This window comes from Clytia hemisphaerica, unplaced genomic scaffold (assembly GCF_902728285.1).
Source record: "Clytia hemisphaerica strain Z4C2 unplaced genomic scaffold, Clytia hemisphaerica genome assembly, whole genome shotgun sequence".
Classification (NCBI taxonomy): Eukaryota; Metazoa; Cnidaria; class Hydrozoa; order Leptothecata; family Clytiidae; genus Clytia; species Clytia hemisphaerica.
The window spans coordinates 635054-654821 of NW_027103829.1; the positions used below are offsets into that span (position 1 = coordinate 635054).

The 19768-nt window shown below is 34.9% G+C and overlaps 1 protein-coding gene across 2 annotated transcripts in view; it reads left to right on the forward strand.

Moving 5' to 3' along the window:
- Window positions 1-19768, forward strand: part of LOC136806799 (dynein axonemal heavy chain 8-like) — a 98129-nt gene that overhangs the window by 7628 nt on the left and 70733 nt on the right. For both annotated transcript variants that reach the window (XR_010846612.1, XM_067063376.1), the window contains exons 2-20: window positions 4176-4310; window positions 4723-4807; window positions 5533-5690; window positions 6141-6336; window positions 7442-7605; window positions 7897-8073; window positions 8403-8516; window positions 8963-9319; window positions 9668-9865; window positions 10418-10494; window positions 10737-10836; window positions 11187-11442; window positions 11772-11959; window positions 12455-12535; window positions 12864-12980; window positions 13921-14040; window positions 14827-14985; window positions 15457-15608; window positions 17148-17262. Coding sequence is in view for 1 of the 2 variants with exons in the window: in XM_067063376.1 (XP_066919477.1) it covers window positions 4176-4310; window positions 4723-4807; window positions 5533-5690; window positions 6141-6336; window positions 7442-7605; window positions 7897-8073; window positions 8403-8516; window positions 8963-9319; window positions 9668-9865; window positions 10418-10494; window positions 10737-10836; window positions 11187-11442; window positions 11772-11959; window positions 12455-12535; window positions 12864-12980; window positions 13921-14040; window positions 14827-14985; window positions 15457-15608; window positions 17148-17262 (2949 nt within the window). In the remaining variant the exon portion in view is untranslated. The remainder of the gene's footprint in view (window positions 1-4175; window positions 4311-4722; window positions 4808-5532; window positions 5691-6140; window positions 6337-7441; window positions 7606-7896; window positions 8074-8402; window positions 8517-8962; window positions 9320-9667; window positions 9866-10417; window positions 10495-10736; window positions 10837-11186; window positions 11443-11771; window positions 11960-12454; window positions 12536-12863; window positions 12981-13920; window positions 14041-14826; window positions 14986-15456; window positions 15609-17147; window positions 17263-19768) is intronic.

The window sequence follows — 19768 nt, forward strand, 5'->3', positions numbered from 1 at the left end:
GTATTTTTTTTCATTTTTCAAAAATTTTGATTTTTGGGGCCTGGGGACGAGTTTTTCGCCAAAACGAGGCTAAAGCTTTGGGGCAGCCTGGAGACGTTAAAAATTGTCGGATTTGGCTGAAATTTGGCATACTTGTTCTTTGGGTGAATATCTGGGAGTGTCTTTTTCATTTTTAAAATTTTTTGATTTTTGGGGCCTTGGGACGAGTTTTTTGCCAAAACGAGACTAAAACTTTGGAGCAGCCTTCAGGCCTCCAAAATTGTCGAATTTAGCTGAAATTTGACATACTTGTTCATTGGGTGAATATCTGGGGGACTACAATTGGGTCTATGAATAATTTGAAGCCACTAAAGTTGAGCCCAGTGCGTTGTGCACGTTCGACTATTTACTAAAATATCTTAATATCAAAAAAGGAAAGTTAGATGAAAATAATAAGATTTATTACTTTCCACAACTCGAAGCCAAACCTCCAAACTTTACTGGCTTTCTAGTTTCTAAAGTTAAAACTTTTAAAAGTTTTTACTTTTATTCTTAAATCTGTTTCGAGAACTTAAAATTAATTGGTAGTCTTAACTCTGATTACAAAGAACTAAATTCTTCACATAAAAATGTAAAAAAAATCTGTCATTGTATCAACGACAGCGCATAAATTTATAACAAAATTATCAAAATAGTGTCAAGTTTCCTAGTTTCCAAATATTGATTTTTGTTTCTTTCTTTTGTGTAGGAGACCAGATTTTAATGACTTTATGTTTTTGTGTTATCTTCAGTAAAGCAAAATTCGCGGGAACTAATTTTCGCCGGAACTGATTTTCGCCGGAACTGATTTTGCGTTTTTAGGTGTCTACTGCGAAAATTAGTTCCGCGAAATGGAATTTTTACTTAAAATCCTCAAAAATGGAATATATGAAAGAAGTTTTGCAATAAGTGGGTGTCTACTGCGAAAATTAGTTCCGAAAAATGCGCCAATTTAGTACCTTCGCACCACGAAAATAAGTTCCACAAAAATGTATTCCCTTAAGGTATTAATAGATGATTACAGTGTCTTAGAAATATGTTCTCTAACACAAATTTGCGCTCCTCTTGTCTACGCTACTGTTTGACAAAAAGAAGGAATTCTTTCACCATTATTGATCAAACTGAATAATGTTACGTTAAGTTCAAATGCCATTTCCATCAATTGTTTTTATTTGAAAAATTTAGAAGAGGATCTATTAAGTTGTGGAACCATTCTTGTTGATTTAAGGTGATAGTTTTAACGAAATAATTTATGGATTTATTACATTTATTTTTCACTAAATAACATCAATCATATCAAAACTACTAGAGATATATTACTATATAATAGATGTGGAAATTCTATGTGGAATTTTTTACAGTTTCAGGTTTTAATTTTTTTAGGGCTTAAGTGGAGGTACAGTTTCTTTTTTTCTACAGGACTGACCAATGTACTTGTTTTTGCCAAGATCAAAAATAATCGCCGGAGGGGGGGGGTCAACTGCTCTAAACATCGGATATTCAACAATGAAAGAATTTCATAATCTTACATAATAAATTTATTTATTTGTTGATACCGACATATTTGTGTAAAACATTTGGTAATTTTTTACTCATGTAATCTACACTTAACCATTTCATACATGCCAGACGAGCTAAATGCTTTAAATTCATCCCATTGTGTGATTCAATTGTTTCAATCTTCAAAATTTGATCTCCGTATAAATATTCCAAAGTCGCAACTTCGCCCATGTGCCAGTTATAATCCAGAACTGATAGTCCTTCCATGGAAAAACAAACTAACTTTTGATCGCTTTGATCAAATATTTTATTCCCAGAATAAATGTCATAAAGTTTCCTGATGGAGTCTTCGTTTTGGCCATAATGATACGGAGCGTGAAGCCTTTCAAAATACACGTTTCCAAGCCCTTTAATCAATCTATGAGTAAGGATATCACATTCAAGATGCAAGTCATCAATCATGAAATCCCACAAAGTTGTCATTCCGCTTTGATTGATGCTAAATACTTGTACCATCTCTTTTCTTGAACCCCATTTTAAAAACAAATCATTTTCGATATGATCTACTATAGTGTCAAAATGATACTGATGAGACAGATTCCCATCGAAATCATATGCAAGGATCTCATTCTCCTCAACCTCAGCAAAAATCTCATTTCCATCCCCAACTTTATATGAGTTAAAAAGATAAAACATTTCTGCAGCTCTGTTAAAGAAAATATACTGCAAAATATACTCCCTTTCATTTTCTAATACGAGTCGTTTCAAATACGAGATTTCTTGATCGTTGTACTGTATGAAATCTAGTATGTAATCTCCTCGTCGTGCTAAAAAACTATTAAAAGAGATCCAAATGTCTTACTATCCCAAAGTCTTGATCCCCTTCCAGTAACTCGAATTTCTGGGTTTGGATATTTAAGTTTAACAGTATTAACTGTTGACTTACTATCTATTTCTATTGTCTCTGATGTTCCTAGATACGATTTCAAACAACCATGGTATATTGTGATTTCTTTAGTAATCCCTCGGGGCATCCCATTTTCCACTACACCAGACGTTTGAATAAAATCATCAAGGACGAACCAATTAGTTGAAAGAATGTCATACTGGATACTATCAAGAAGCCAATTTACACGAGGGGATGAATAGTTGATGCGAATCTTGATCACGGACGACACAATGTTTTTTATCTTTTCATCATAATTGAAAACAACAGCTTTAATGAATCTCTTAGGATCAGGATATAAAACGTCTTGTATACCTTCACCCGTGTTTGTACTCCTTTCGTCGGAAAACATAACAAAATATTTCCCTGTATAGTCAAATCCACATAATTCATCATCAAACATTTCCAAATAGTTATAATAGTTATCAGAGTCATTTTCATAAAGATAGATCTAGCCAAGGCCCCCATTATATGGTAGGAATGATTGTCGAAGTGGAGCAGCGGCCATTTCAAAAAGTTTTGTTCTTTTGCAAGAAGTGTGATACAAGATTGTTGCACTCACCTCCCCTTTTCATGAAGGCCATACAATCATGTGATTCTAAATATCTTACATTTGTTATTGAAAGAAAGAGTCGAATTTCACTCTCTACCACTGATGTTTTTTACTTCGTATTGGAATTGGTCCAATGGGTAGATAACCATGTTTTATATCATTAAGACTTTGGAAATAAGAATTTCTTGCCATAAGTTTGGAAAAGAAATTTAGGTGGGGATCTGATTGAGCGGGTGACAAAATTGATATCTTAAAATTTTTAAATATAGTCACCTTTTGACTATTAGTCAATTCAGCCAAAGTTTGTACTTTGTTTTATTATGTGATTTCATAACGAATTCCCAGTATAAATAATTATAAAGTAGACCCTTTCAGAAAGAGATTTGAATATGATGGGTGGAGAAATTTTTACCCCCTGACATTTTGAACCCCCCCCCCCCAGACAACAGATCTCACTGCCCCCAAAAAGAAAATTTTCTGGAAGAGCCCAATGTTAAAAGGAATAACTATTTGCACTAATTCAATTGAAGATAACACACCCTTGTCAGAGACCCGGTTGGATTTCATTAGCCAGTGTGGGTAAAAATAGCGCACTAAAACTCGATGGGGATTGATATTACCATGTTTTATTCTGGCTGGGGATTTGAATTCCATTGTTTTTTGGCCAGAAAATTTAGCGAGGATGCAGAAAATAGATATTTTGCAGTGAGGATTTGCTTATCTGAGTTTAATTTTTCACTTGTGACGATATTTTGGCTAATTTTTCCAGTGGGAAGGGTTTCCCAGTGGGGCTGTGAGAAGGGGGTGTCAAATGGATTTAAGGTGATAAATGAAGAATGTCGGAATGATTTTTTACCCTGTCACTTTTCACCCTTTTATGTCCTATTAGCCTTCACATAGCTGTAACCTTCTATCACAAAAAGCAGTTAACGTCATTTGAACTAGGGGCAAAATAAGTCCTGATGCTCTTAAAGATTTGACTTAAAAAAGGAGGCACGCTATCTGCTAACAAAGCTGACGAAGCAAAATTTTTTCAAAATTTGCGGCGAAAGTGTAGAATATTGTTCTTTCTTGCTTAGAACTGCTGTGTAAGCAAATGGTAGGAAATGATTTTAATGATATATAAACTTTACTATAAATGTTTCAATTTGTTTATAGAATCAGATCAAAGCCAACAAAGAAGCATTAAAGGCATCACTATCAGAGGAACACAGATACATCATCTCAATTGTTGCTTTCAAACTTGACCTCCCCATTGATGTGGTGGTTGAGTTTGTTGTCGACAATGAAGAGGTATGTTGAATATAATTTATCTGCATAGACTTTAGAAGTAGAATCTTTTGATTGAGCTCAATCTTCATACACGTTTTAATAAAGAACAAACTATATGAGAACACAGGAGAACATTAGGCTTCGATGGCGAAAATATCAAGAACATGCTAAGAACATTTTAAGGCTTTGCGAACTGTTTTTTTAAGGAAATAGCACAAAAATACTCATAAAAACGGTGAAAATAAGAACAGCTCAAGAACATTTTTTTTAGCATTTCTTTTCTAATGATGAGTTAATGTTATTACCAAGTCACCATTTATCCTGTACCCTTTGATGAAGTTTCCCAGAATCAATTTAGCAATCATTACTCAGGTACCATCATTTCCCCCCGTATTCTTGAACTTTACTCATATTCCTGTTTCTCACTTTTCAGGGCTTAGAGCTTTTCGCGAACTTTCTAAGGATAGGTGGGCAAAGAACCTTGCTGTTTTATTACCAACACTGTGATGGAGATATCGGTAAATATTCAATCATTATGCGATTTCCAAAATATAAAATTGACGCTCGTAATGATAAACAATTAAAACCATAAAATTACCAGACACGGCTATGTGCACTGGATAAACAACGCAAAGTAATGTTCTTTATTGTTTCAGAAAGCAATCGATGATGTTGCTGTGCCCGCAAGGGACAAAATTTGTACAAATCAACTTTCTAACATTTAATGTCATTGTAGCTCGAAGGTCTCTAATTTTGAAAAGTCAATGACTTTTGCCCTCTTACGTAAAACGTAAAATTCAAATTGGCAAATTCTTTAAAAAGAGCAGAAGTGTATTTTTTCAAGCTTCTCTCATTCAATAGCAAACACAAAACGTTTTCAATTGTTTATGATCTGTTATGATACGTTATTTGAATGTTAAGGCCGGCCGGTCTCCACTTGCGCACGCTGCCATCGCTCCTTTTGGCTTCAATCCTTTTTGCTTGGAAAAAAGATTACAGTACGTCATAAAAATGTAGCGTGCGCTCGAAAAAAAGTTTGAACACATTTCAACTTTTTTCAGACGTTACGTCAGATCGCACCAATGGAATTGCTTCATTTTACTTTTGACCAATAGCGTGGTAGCTTTGCTCGAAAAAGTGCGATCGCTGCACGCGCAAGTGGAGACCGGCCTTTATTGATGGACTTTATTTTGTCGTTTTGCGTCTGTGTCATTAACCCTTTTTTTTCATCCAACAATCTTAGCTGCCGAAGCTCGTGCAAAAGCCATTCATCATACACAAGCTGAAGATCCACTGACACTATTTATCACTGATGGAACTACAAAACCACTGATTGGTCATCTACTGTACTTCATCAAACCAAGTTCTCAAAAAGAACTAAAGATTAGAAACATTCACGAGGTTAAACCCCTTCACCAGTATTTTAGCTTCAAGATCCTTCTGTTATGCTCAGATAATAAAACGGGTTAATTTTCACGGGATGAAATTTTGCAAGACAAAAATATCGGATTTAGTCAGATTTTTGAAAAAATTTGTGAAGGATTAATTTCGCAAATGGGCCGTATATCGACTGAAAATTACCCTGGGCAAAATTATTTTTTGTCAAAAAATAGAGTATTAAGAGAAGGATTTCGAACCGAAAATACGCGAAAAAAATTGATGATACGCGAAAAAATTTCTGCTTTGAAATAAAAGTTTTGATTCTAATTTTAGAATCAATATGATTGCACTGATGCCATCAACAATGACTTCTTCCAGCTCTAGCCATGACAGACATAACCAAGGCTGTTGAATTTCAAATGAAATCAGGACATTTAAGTTCACTAAATAACATTTTTCTTTACGTTCTAGGATGTTTGTTTTGGATTAATGGACTGTTCTAATGGTTGTGGTATTCTGTATGCTATCGGTCAGATGATGGCGAATGTCTATACACCAGCAATCAGCGCCATTGATAAGTGGGGTGATTTAGATGCTTCACCAGCTGGAATTCTTCACCGAAGGGAATTTCTCAAAACGTTGAGTTCGTTCACACATTTTGTTGATGGTTAGTTTCTTTGGAAGGTTTTAAGCAACCTTTCACTCTTTTTGTTAAGATTCCACCATTTCCATTAGAAATTCCATACGATTTGCATTACTTAGTGTTAACCCCCCCCCTTCTTAAGGGGGATCCAACTTTCCATGAAGGGCTTTATAGGGGGTATGGGTTTTTCCAATAAACATTGGGGCGTTTGGGCTTTTCTAGGGGATCCAATAAAGATGGGAGTCAACCATATTTTGGTCAAAGTATTTATCATATCTCTAATCGGTTAAAGAATTTGGTATTTGTTATGCCAATGTAAATAGCAAAGTTTTTGCCTGTGATGCAATTTACACCCAGAAACTATAGATTAAGCGTTTTCCATATCTAATCGGTTAGTAAACGGCGACGTAAATGGTGCTGGGGTTGTGAGATTTAAAAAAGGTGGTATGCAATATAAATGGAGGGAGAGGTATTTCGACCACTCTGCATACTATGCTAATGTATTGTGAAGTATGGATTGTTTGATCAACGGGAAACTTACAATTACAATACAGTTATTTCACAAAACTTGATAAAGGTCTGCAAAGATCGAAATATCAATCGTTTAAAGAATAACGTTTATAAGCATATGCAGGCTCAGTTTTTGGTACCTAAACAATGGCTCTATTGTTTGAGAACAATAGAATGCTAAGCATAATGCGAGCCTGACATAGGGACAGACCCTTGCTTATAAAAAAAGACATGTATGTGTTTTTATGTTTTGATTTTTTGATCCACACAATCTTTGTCTTTTTATGTTTGAGTTATTTGATTTAGAATATCTATACTAGAGCACCCCCCCCCCTAGCGCGGACCTTCAATTCACGCAATCACGCAATTTTTTCCCAAATTCACGCAATGTTTTTTCGCAATTCACGCATTCACACAATTTCTTTTTAATTTTCACCCATTCACTTAAGTGAAAAAGCCCATTAACGCATTCACGCAAACCGCTGTACTAGCTCATTCGGATTTCTTTGTTATGATATTCAGGAGATTGACTTAATTAACTGGTTTAACAACCAGGAGAATCGACTTGCATTGCTGCACTCCCTTAAATCATTCATTTTACTAGCCTCTCTTTTTACAGCTACTCATATTGCACTGAGTGATACTATTGAGCTTGCCAAATGTGAGGTGATTGATACCACAGAATATACGACCACCAAACAATATCTTTCGGTTGCCAATAATGCTGAGCAATTATCGCAATTGGAGGAGCTTGTCCAGCTTTGGAGTAAACAAATTGAGCAGGTAAACTATTTTGTGACCATTAAGTTTGGATAAAATATACATTATAATAAGACAATGTTCTTCAAGAGTCTAGTCAAAACATCTTAACATTTTGATTTCCTTGTATATATTTCCTTTTCGATTCATAAACAATTTTGTTTGAAAATAATCTCGTTAGGGGATGGTATTGAAGTCTTTTTTATTTACAGTATCCTGCTAATCTATACTCCAATAAATCTTTTTAACAACTTAAGTAACTTTGTACATTAACTTTTGATTGAGAGGTATGTTTCTTTGTTTCTCCATGTGTAGGTACTTGCGGAAAGTGAGCAAATGAGAAAAGAAGCTGACGACACTGGTCCCATCGCTGAATTAGAACATTGGAGACAAAGACGCGCCAAGTTCAATACTCTTCTTGATCAGATGAAAAGCTCTGATTGCAAAACTGTCATCGCTATTCTGATTCATGCGAAGTCAAAAGTGCTAAAGGTTTGTTTAATCAAAACAAATGAATTTGCTCATACGTATAACTACGATATTTTGTTAACCTTGCATATATATGAAGTCAACTAGAGTCATTCACTACCAAGATACCAAGTAACACAAATAACATCACCTGTGATAGAATGATTTGAATGATTTGATTTTGTACGTTGTAAAGTACGTCGCATAGTTGCTCTCGTATTATTTTTAGATAACTATAGCACTTAAAAAGTCTAAATTCTTTGCTATTTTGATTTCAAACTGTTAAAGAATTCAATCATTATTATAAGTGGGTTTTGACATGAGAATTTTGATTGCCTGTTGTCTCCGTACAGATTTGGAAAGAATTGGACAATCGAATCACCGATGCTGCCAACGAAGCCAAAGACAACGTCAAATATTTGGATACGCTGGAGAAATCTTGCCAACCGTTGTATCAAAGTAACCCAGTACGTCGCTTGTTTCTCTCTTTCTCAATGTAACATCGTCTGAGGTTTTTCAAGTATTTTTTGATTACTTTGTATAGTATAAATTGAATTTGTTGGATTCCTTTACCGTTTATTAATCGAACAGTAGCTCAATCTGCTAGTTAACAACTTCAGTTGAGCTTGAGTCTGAGAATGTCTGTGTGTGTGTGTGTCTGTCTGTCTGTGTGCAAGTCCCAAAACTTTGGGGCAGCCTGGAGACTTCAAAAATTGTTCGATATGGCTGAAATTAGGCACACTTGTTCCTTGGTTGAATATCTGGGGGTCTACAATTGGGCCTATGAATAATTTGAAGCCACTGAAGTTGAGCCCAGTGCGTTGCGCACGTTCGACTATTGAAAGTATTAGTTTTTTCAAAGATTTCTCCAAAATTGTTCTATTCTAAGGAATATAATTTATTTCATTTTCAGATAAAAATGATCACTGCTATTCCAAAATTGATCAGTGCAATCCAAATGATTCACTCTACGTCACAATATTACAATACTTCTCAAAGAATGACGTCATTATTCATCAAAGTAACCAATCAAATGGTAACTGCCTGTAAAGATTACATCACTGACAACCAATTAAATCGCATCTGGGATCAACCACGAAAACCATTAATTGAAAAATTAGAAAACTGCGTCAAATTGAATCAAGAATATCAAAATTGTTTTCAAAAGACCAAGCAAAAGATTGAAGAAGACCCTTCAGAGAAACCATTTGAATTTTCGGAGATGTACATTTTTGGAAAATTTGATACGTTTTGCAGGAGACTCCAGAAGGTAACATACTATAAGATAAGTAGGGGATATATTGCGCACAAAACCTTGGAAAACCTTTTATTTAATTCATGATATTCATGTTTTCTACGAAAAGACCCCGGTTTTTGCCAGTAGTGACAAATTTTATACAACTTTTGTACTACTGGCTAAAACTGGGGTATTTCCGTAGAAAACATTACGTCATTGATATCATGAATTTGAACCAATCAATGCCGAAGCTCAAATCCTTTTCCAGCTTATGCTAACGTTGTATCAGAGCTTCCTTAGTTTGTGATTTTACCTTCTTAATGAAAAAACCTTTTAAGGTTTCTTTGCTTCTTGGTGAACTTTCATTCATCGTCTCTATAGATTACTGAACTGATGACTTACCTAGAAACCTACAGTGTACTGCACGTATCCAAAATTGAAGGCATCGACGTCTTAGCTGGCCGATTTGACAACATCTACAAAAACATGAAACAGAAATCTTATGACATTCTGGATCACCGTAAAACGGATTTTGATCACGATTTTGAGGAATTCAAAGTTCGCATCAATGAATTGGAGGTGAGCTATGAGTAGAATTCATATCGGAATTGTTTAAATTTTATTTTTCATCATACTATCTACTAGATTTTCAAATTCTTGAAACGAATTTGTCTCCTTTTTTTACAATACTTTATTTGGCCGATAAAAAAAATCATCGGAAATGGATTTCCCAAGATTTGTTAAAGTCTGTCACAATATAATCTACAGCAGATACAAAAAAGGTATAGATAGCATTTGAATGGATAGTGGTGATGGCGAGTGATGGCCAAGTGGTCGAAGGCGTCAGCGTATTAAACCAGGGATTCGCGGTTCGAATCCTTGCTCCTTCCAATGTTCCGTTCAGTTCATAGATATCCGAGCCAGCTGGAAGTGGACCCCATGAAAACAATCGAAAGACTGCCTAAAAGTCCTAGATTACTGGGCTATCCACGTTAAAAAATCGACTTTAAACCGCTATCTTATTTGAGTTCTATCAAAAGTTACAGACTTTTTTGTCTCTGCCGCAGATTATTTTAAGACAGACTTTAGCAGACTTTAGTTGCTCTGACTCGTCACCACTCTTTATTTTAGATTCAACTTCAATGTTTTATGGATGATTGCTTCGACAAAATCCCAACAACCATTCAAGCTCTTCAACTTCTTGAAAGGTCTCTCTATATTCGATATTTTTCCTTGAAAATTTTTTGAAAAGGCTAGCGAAATTTTGAGTAAGGAGTAGAGACTTGGAATATTTCTTTATTCTCGAAATCTTAGTCAGGGAGAATCCTTTTTCAATAAAGTCTTTTTGCCAAGATTACTTTACAGTTAAGCGGAATGCTAAGTTTAGGAGAATAATTAAGCCCTGATTAGGTTTTATTTAGTTATTGCTTACTAAGCTTCCTTCTTTTAGATTCGAAAAGTTGAATGTGCCTAGTATGAAAGAGACTATTGATTACAAGTATGACCAGCTTTTCCAACAGTTTGGTGCAGAAGTGATCAAAGTCGGCAGGGTAATTCAAAATGATTTATCTTGTATCTGTTAGAATTTAATTCTCATTGTCGAAAGCTAAAGGTTTTCTAGATATGATATTTCTCCATCCATCTTTTACCCCCTGGAAATTTTAGTTTAATTTTCTACGCGCTGAAAAAATGAAAAAACACTACTTTAGACCCCCTGGAAATTCTTCTCGGGTTACCCCTGGAAATATTTGTTCACCACCCTGTATGGATATAAAACAGTCCATTAGAGCTTATCTTATTTCTGTGGTTTTGTTCTAACGACGTTGACCTATCTATTCTCGCCGTTCCCACCATGGCATACGCTCATACACTAAATTTTCCCTAACTTTTCTCTGTCAAGCTTTACGACAAATGCAAAGAAGACCCGCCCACACCAAGAAATCTACCACCCATCGCTGGTAAAATTGCTTGGGCGCGCCAATTGACACGTCGCATCCGTGACCCTATGAACTACTTCGAAAAACGATTGGCAACAATTCGAAAGAAAGAACATAATAAGATTATTCACCAGTTCAATAAATGTGCTCAAATTATTTTGCAATTTGAAATGCTCTACTTTGACGCGTGGTGTGAAGATGTTTCTGCCATCAAAACAGGTATTACTAAGGTTATATTATGATGCTGATTGCCCAGTGGTCATGATCTTAAATAAATGCAAGAATAGTGAGATTGCATACGGTATTTTTTTCTCATAGTTTTAAACAGCTAGCAACATTATTTTATTATTGGATTTCTCGTGGTATCATTGTTATGTTGCTGAATTTCGATATTGAAAATTTCATTAGCTGCTACATAAACTTTCCAAGCGGTATAGTGCCATCCGAAAGATTTTGGCAAAACTCAAAATCCTGCGTTTTTGGGCAATGACAGCAGGAGCATAAACTGTAAAATTCAGTTGCCTTTAAATTTTCTTTCGATCCGCCAGGCCTGCAAGTCTCTTTACTGGTGCGTAACAAGAAGACCGGTCAATTGATGGTGAATTTCGATCCATCCATCACACAAATTATCCGTGAAACTGACTGCATGTTGAAGATGGAACTGGACATTCCAGAACCAGCCAAAATAATCTACCAACGACAAGATCAGTTGAAAGAGTACCAACATAAACTGAAGGTGAAATATCACTCGTTTTATCATATAATTGAATTTAAAGCCAGTCTGCTAGGCTTCATTGAGGTCTGTATAGTATTGCTAAAAAATGCCAAACTTGCAAAAAACATTGCATTGTTGTTCTCAAATGAATCATCAAATATGAAGAACGCGCCTTAAGCATAGATATCTTACTGAATATAAAACACTAGATAGAGCTATTTTGTCTCTAGCTGAAGCAAAATAATCCGCTATCTTCAATGAAAGTAGGCCACAGTTCAGTGCCGGCAATTTAATCGATCAAAACCATTCTCCCGCGTCCTCGTTTCGGGTTGTTTGTTTAAGTTGAACAAATTGCCGGTACTAAACTAGGTCTACTTCATCAAAGATTATGGTTATTTTGCTGTAACTGCCGTTCCTGGAGAAATACAGAGTAGCTCTATCTTAGTGTTCTATATAAGATATCGGTGGTGTAAAGTCATTATTCGATTTTACGTTAGAGTATCTTTCTCCTTTTAGGTTATGATTGAAGAGCGCGAAAGAGTACAAGAACTTATCCCAGCAATGTTTTTACCCATGTTAAAGCCCCATCTCAACAAGGTAATTATATATTTTGTTGAACTCAAAACTTCCTCTCTGGTTTAATTGTCTAGAGCTAGGTCAAACACATGCATTAGCTTGACACTTGAGTTACAGCATTTCTATTTGAATTAATTAATTACCCAGCATGGATCGAAATAAGCATATAAAAATGCATCGCACTTTTTTGGCAAGCATGATTTTTGCATTTTGAAATGGATTAATTTTTAGCGTGTAAGTAATCGAAAAACACATCGTAAATTACGAAATGCGATACGCTAATTCGATCCCTGCCCAGGCTGTCTTATTTTTTACTTTTTACTTTTTTAACATTCCCCTCCTTTTCTAGGTCGAAGCGAGAATCGCACCGGGTTTAACTATGCTTAGCTGGAATTCGTTGAAGATTCAAGATTATATCAAAGACGTTCACGATCATTTGAATGACCTTGAATTACTAAATAAACAGGTTAGATCTTCTTCAAAAGAAGAGAAAAATATTTTTAAATAACCTCACCTTAAAATTTTCGAGTTTAGTAAGTACTATAGACTAATCCCCGAAAGAAAAGAAATTGAAAATGTCTACTTTTGGTTAATCTTGCCATTGAGTAAAATTTGCCCTTTGAAGCGGGCAGGTAGTTTTCGAGAACGGAATCTCTGGATTCCTCCATTACAAATGGAAAATACAGCTCTTATGACTAACTGAACGTATATCATAATATTGTTACTGCAGTATAATTCTTTGCTTAGGAGTCGTCAAAATATTTAACTTCTATAGCGACTTCTTCTGACATGAGAAAATATAAGAGACTTAAAGCCATATTAAGAATAGCAGCAACAATAATGATGAGCCATTCTGGTGCTTTTGTCAATATAATCTCTGAGTGTGACATCTTGAAAAATTAAAGCTTTATCGACTGCTGTTTGATTATGTATGTCGATGAACAATTCTTTGAAACAATCTGCTGGATGATTGGAAGTAATAAAAAAACACATAGCAGATACTATAGGGTCTGTCGTACATTGTTCTCGAATTGATTGTATGGTATATTAAGCTGGTTTTTAATTTTGTTGAAATCTGTATACATTTTAACGCCGAATCCAGCTTCGCAACTATAGATTGATAAGGTGTGATTCAGGAAGTACGACGGATACATGGGTCGGTCCGTAACGCTGACCAAATTGAAAGAATTCAACGGTAGAATCAATGCGCTAACAAACTGAGTAAGATCAAAGGATAAATATGTGAAGACCAAAGTCATATGTCCAAACTGTTTATAAACACCCCCTTCGTTTCACAATTTATACAGTAATGATAAAATGTTCATTGTCATATTCATATTCATCGTTCATTTTTATGGTCATCTTTATTGTTCATCTTTATTGTTCTTTTTTATTGTCATCTTTAGGTGATGGATATAAGAGACGCAAGAATCGATTCATTACTTCATGAGATTATCACTACCAATCTATGTGAGGTGCCTGGTGATGAACCGTGGACTGTCGAACATTTCGAGAAACGAACCGCCGTAAGTCAATTTGCTTCTTTTTTTCTCAATTCACCTTTTCCCTTCAATGTTTAGTCTTCTTTAAGGTGAACAAATTCAACCAAAGGAATCTTTGTCTACGTATTTTCTAATCATCAGGGTTAGAGAATCCTCAAAAGATTATATTTAACCATTCAAACCCGAGTGGCGTGTATACACGTTCTAAATATCCCAATAAACTGAGTACCAGACTTCAGGCTAATGGTACCAAAACCATTGTCTAGCCCGGGGTCCACTTAAAGCTTTTTTTATAGACTGGATAGCGCGATTAAGTGGCCTGGTAGTATATGGTAATATGCTTTTGCTTAGGCGGACTGTAAAACAGTCCGCCAGATTTTCGTTGTTTTTGCCAGGTAAAAAAAGAATGCAGCAATGTTTTTATTTGAAAATAAGGGATTCAAAATCTGTTATCAATGCTTTTTTCTCATTCTTAAGTATATTTTTCAACTTCAAGTAGCTTTTTTGTTATTTGGATTCTAAACATTTTTTTTTCAAAATGGCAACCTCGCCAAATGCTCCTAGTCTACTTCACTGGACTCAGCGTCATAAAAAGATATCAAAAAGCAAAGTTCAGCCAAAAGTAGACTCTAGTCTAAACCATTGTCTAACTCTCAAGTTACAACCTTCTTTGTCCAGTTTGAACTTTTGGATTTCAAAAAATTGGAAATTTTCACATTTTTTCAAAAATTTTGCGCGCTGGTAAGGATAAAGACATTTGACGTAAAGAAATTTTATGCTCTGAAATCCATACGTTTTGCGTTTTTTTAGGAAATTTCAGCAGCAGCTGCCATCACTGTTGAAGCGACCAGTTTACGAATCGAACAAGCAGTTGGTAACATGTTGGATGTCTTCAAAACTAGTTATGAGAAGGTAAAAGAAGGCTCAAGACCAACCATGAAACAGGATCAAACTGAATCTACTGAACTGGTACGAGCTTTAATCAAGATTAAAAAATTTCGCTTGTGAATATTGTGCTTACAATGACCCCTCTGAAATCTGGGGGTGCTTTTTTATTTTTTTTTTAATTTTGATTTTCGGGTCCGGGGTACTAATCTTTCGTTTTTTTTCCTACAATCGGGCCTATTGTGCCTAGTTCGTTGTGCACGTACGACTATTTTTAAACAAACCGAATATGTCAAAGCCTGTTCATTATGAACTTATTTCAAAAGCTAATTTTTGTCAAAAAATAACGGCATCAAAATCTTCCATGGTCAAATTTATGTCGAGATATGACATTTTGAAGTCTTTGGGTCCTTCTGTTCTCAAGTTGAAATTCTTTTGCCTTCTTATACTTAATAGTTCGGGTAAAAGAGTTAGAGGTCCATGTAAATAACCAGCAGCCTAAAGATCATCTGATTATCCCTTTAAAAAGTCTAACCTTTTTCCTTTCCTCGACAGGTGGCATGGAATGAACGAATGAAGATTCAAGATGCTGAACTTGAAGAGGAGGGACAAGAATTGATTAATTTCTTCTCTCATAAAATGGTGGATGCTCTGTTAAAGTGTGTCCGAAACTCCCTTGATATGCTCAAAAGGCGTGTCTTCCAAGGGTAAGTACTTTTGTACCGATTTGTGTCATTCTTTGCCACAGAGTGACGTCAGAATCAGAGAAAGCATAGAATTTCTTAGTTCACGCTCTCTTTTTCAAAGTTCTACTATTCGATACTCTCCATTATTTGATAATATTGAAAGTTACAATCAACGAAAAACTCATAAAACGACACGGTCAACTGTAGTTTAAGTGTTCAAGAAACCTAGACTGGAGTCGTTTATAATGCATTTAATACTAATAATAAACACAAATAATGATACGGGATTTAGTTTTATAAACGACTGGAAGAATTTGGTGTTCCAGCCTTATAGATACCGGGCCTAGCTACGCAGAAACTTGCGTAGCGAGAAAACAATTTATTAAGCAACAACAAACTCTCAAAATAAAATCAACTCAAATGAAACATTTTTAACACACAAATTAGTCGCGCGGCTGAGGTCGAAAAACGTTTCATTTCGTGATACATCTTTTAGATTCCAAAAAAAACAACGGAAACTCGCGAATTAGTATGTGTAGATTACAAATCAAAAAAGTTTCCACGATATTATCGTGCAAGTAACGAGTAATTGGCGATTTTTTGCGTTTCCAGGCAAAATTGCAAGGCCTGGAAATTCATGATTTTTGGGGGGTCTTCAAATTTAAAAAAAACCTATATCACATGATAGAGCTCTTCAAACTGAGCAAAAAAAGTGTATTACACCAAAGTCCCAACTTCTCTAGATCAAAATTTATTGGCCTATTTGTGGTGAAAAACTGATGGAAAACAGGGAATTTCCCCACAATCTGCATTAATTTATGCAAAATTAAACACCTTTTTGACCACAAATAGACCCATAACTTTTGATCTAGAGAAGTTGGGACTTTGATGTAATACACTTTTTTGCTCAGTTTGAAGAGCTCTATCGTGTGATATAGGTCTTTTTTTAATTTGAAGACCCCCCAAAAATCATGAATTTCCAGGCCTTGCAATTTTGCCTGGAAATGCAAAAAATCGCCATTTACTCGTTACTTGCACGATAATATCGTGGAAACTTTTTGATTTTGGAATCTACATATACTAATTCGAGAGTCTCCATCGAAAAAAGTGGAATCTAAGAGGTGTATCACGAAAATCATTTTCTAGCCACTTTTTTCGACCTCAGCCGCGCGACTAAATCCACACACATTTCATTTTCAAGAATTTTTTTTGAGCGGGAAAAAATTTTAATTGAGATATTGACACTTTTTTTTTGTTTGGAGTTAGTGCACAAAGGTTTCTAGACGACTAAAATTTACTTTTTTGCTTTATTTCTAATATGTCTGAATTAGTCGTCTAGCTTGCTAGACTACAAGAAACCAAACTATTTAATAAGTTAAACCATAGTGTTTGTTTTCTTCTTGCTGCGATTAAATCTGATTGGTAGGAAAGTGCATCGCATGACTTTTCGTGACAAAAAATTATATGATCCTTTTTGCGTCGATAAAGTTTGAAACCATCAAGCCCAGCCCTAAAAAATGATAAAATTAAGTCTACTTACTTTGCCTTTTTGATTTTCAGGTCAAGTGGTCATCGTTACGGTAAATCGTATTATTCCAAGAAGAGTGGCAAAGACCATCCAGATACTCTTGCACCGTTTTTCAAAGCAGATGTCGTCCTTTCCATCCCTAATGTAGTAAGTAGTGAATTCAGGTCTTCATTCTCAACTTCAGTTGAGCTAGAATCTAAAAATGTCTGTGTCTGAATGTATGTATGTCTGTATGTCACCTCAAATCTTTGGGGAAGGCTGGAGACTTCAAAAATGGTCTGATTTGATTGAAACTTTGCACCCTTGTTCCTTGGGTGAATATTTGGGGGTGTTTTTTTTCATTTCTAGGGGCGTGGTCGCGACTTTTTCGCTAAAAAGAGGCTTAAGCTTTGGGACAGGCTTGAGACCTGGAAAATGGTCGAATTTGGCTGAAATTTTGCACACCTGTTCCTCCCATATGGGGGTATTTTTTTCATTTTTTGAAAGTTTTGATTTTTGGGGGCTGGGACGAGTTTTTTGCCAAAACGTGGCTAAAGCTTTGGGCAAGCCTGGAGAACTCAAAAATGGTCGGATTTGGCTGAAATTTCGCACACTTGTTCCTTTGGCTTTTTTTTCATTTTTTCAAGATTTTCAATTTCAAGGACGTGGTTTAGCCAAAGACAATGCTAAAACTTTTGTTGTATCAAAGATTTTCTGTTGATGTTTACAATTGGGCCTACGAGTAATTTAAAAGATACTGAAACTGAGCCAGTGCGGTTAGCACGTTCAACACAGTACATTATTACGTTGAAAACATTTTGAACGTAAGCAAACTTTACTTAAAGCCTTAAAACACTGTGTAAGCTAAGTTCCCCATATCTACAGGTCTTGAGAAAATTTTACGTGCAAAAATACGTGAAAACGTGAAAAAATCTCCGTGTGCACAAACTTGTTAGAAGCAAAATTGTTTAATACGATCAATTACACGTTTTTTTATAAGAATATCCAAAAATTTTGAAGGGTGTTCTTAACTTTTGGAGTTCTAAGCCTAAAAGTGTTCTAAACATGTTTTTTAATTTCTGTTAGGCCAACTATTCCTGAATCTAAAAATTTAAAAATCGCAGTGAAAAAAATTGTTGAAAAAGAAAATACTTTTGCGAAGAACTTTTTTTTTTGTAAAAGCTTCCTTGTCTCAAAATCTTGAAAATAGCAGTTTTTGACCAATTTTTCGTAGAAAAACTGTTCATTATATTTGATACATCAATTTAGAAAACTTTTCCGAAAATTTTTAAATAGTTCGATTAAATTCTTAATCACACTTGACAGAATAAATCTCAAAACAACTTGTAAAGGCAATTTTTTGTTATAAGTGTCAAGTGTCAAAAATTTTATCTTCAAATTCGCTTAAAAAATTTCTGACTTTGGTCAGAGCCCTTATCAATGTGAAAGGGGTTGCGGGACGAGCGTTCCGTTTTCACTCACTGTGCCCGCTTCTTTCGAAAGTTAACGCTCGCTGCGATTGCCTCTATCAGCCTCTATCAGCGCAATTGGAGTAGGTGTTATTACGCCATGCCACAGCTCAATTCCTAGTTTCCTGATTTTTTGTTTAAACCGCCGAGTAGAGTGTTGTTAAACACATCAAAAGCCCATTTTGGATACGCATGATTCTGAATGATTACATCATTTTTATTTTAAATTATGGTTGCCAGAAATATTTAGCCAAAAAGCGCAATTTTCTGAAACGAAAGAATGACAAAAAGGAGTATTTTACAATAAGAAAACCAAAGGAAATTTTATATTTTCAAAAGAGATAAAATATTTTGCATACTTTCATGTATAAAATATAAAATATTGGGAAAAGGTAAAAAGTTTTAGTATTCAAAAGATATAATTTTTTTTTAAATTTTCTATTTTTAAATGTCAAAACAGGGAAACAGTTTCATAATATTCCAACAGAATGCAAAAAAGGAAAAAAATCTCATAAATGCTGGGAAACATTTTCATAATCATATCCACATGATAGGAAAAAATTCCCTAACAGAAGCCATTTTACAATTTCCAAAAGCATGCTGCAAAAGCAAAAAATGTCGTATACTTTGAAACAATCATAATTTCCAAAAAAATAAATGTCAAAAAGAAAAAAAATCACATGAAAAAATTTTCAATTGACACACAGAAGTTTTCTACATTCATCACAAAAAATAATTTCCACATTTTTAACGCACGTGGAAGAAATTCATAACAGAAGTTTTCCACGTTTTAAACGCACGTTACAAGAAAATCTCCGAATTCATAACAAAAGTTTTCCAAGTTTTTTGTTGTTTAAAAACCTCGGTCTATTTTTTTTCAATTTATCCTTTCCAAACATTGCTAACTTTATAGTGTAAAAACAAACATTCGAAAATATACAAAACATTTGAAAATAATATACAAAACATCTGATTCGAAAATAGTCTAAAAAAATCGACCCATGCTAAAATCTTACCCACGCAAAAAATTTGACCCACCAAAAAAAAAATTTCGACCCACGCAAAAAAATGTTTCTAAACTACGCAAAAAATATTTTGACCCAAAAATTTCTACCCACTCACGCACGCAATTTAGTAAACTCATTGTGTATTGATTGAACGAATATGAGTATAGAGATAAGTTGATCTTAGTATTTTTAAGGAAA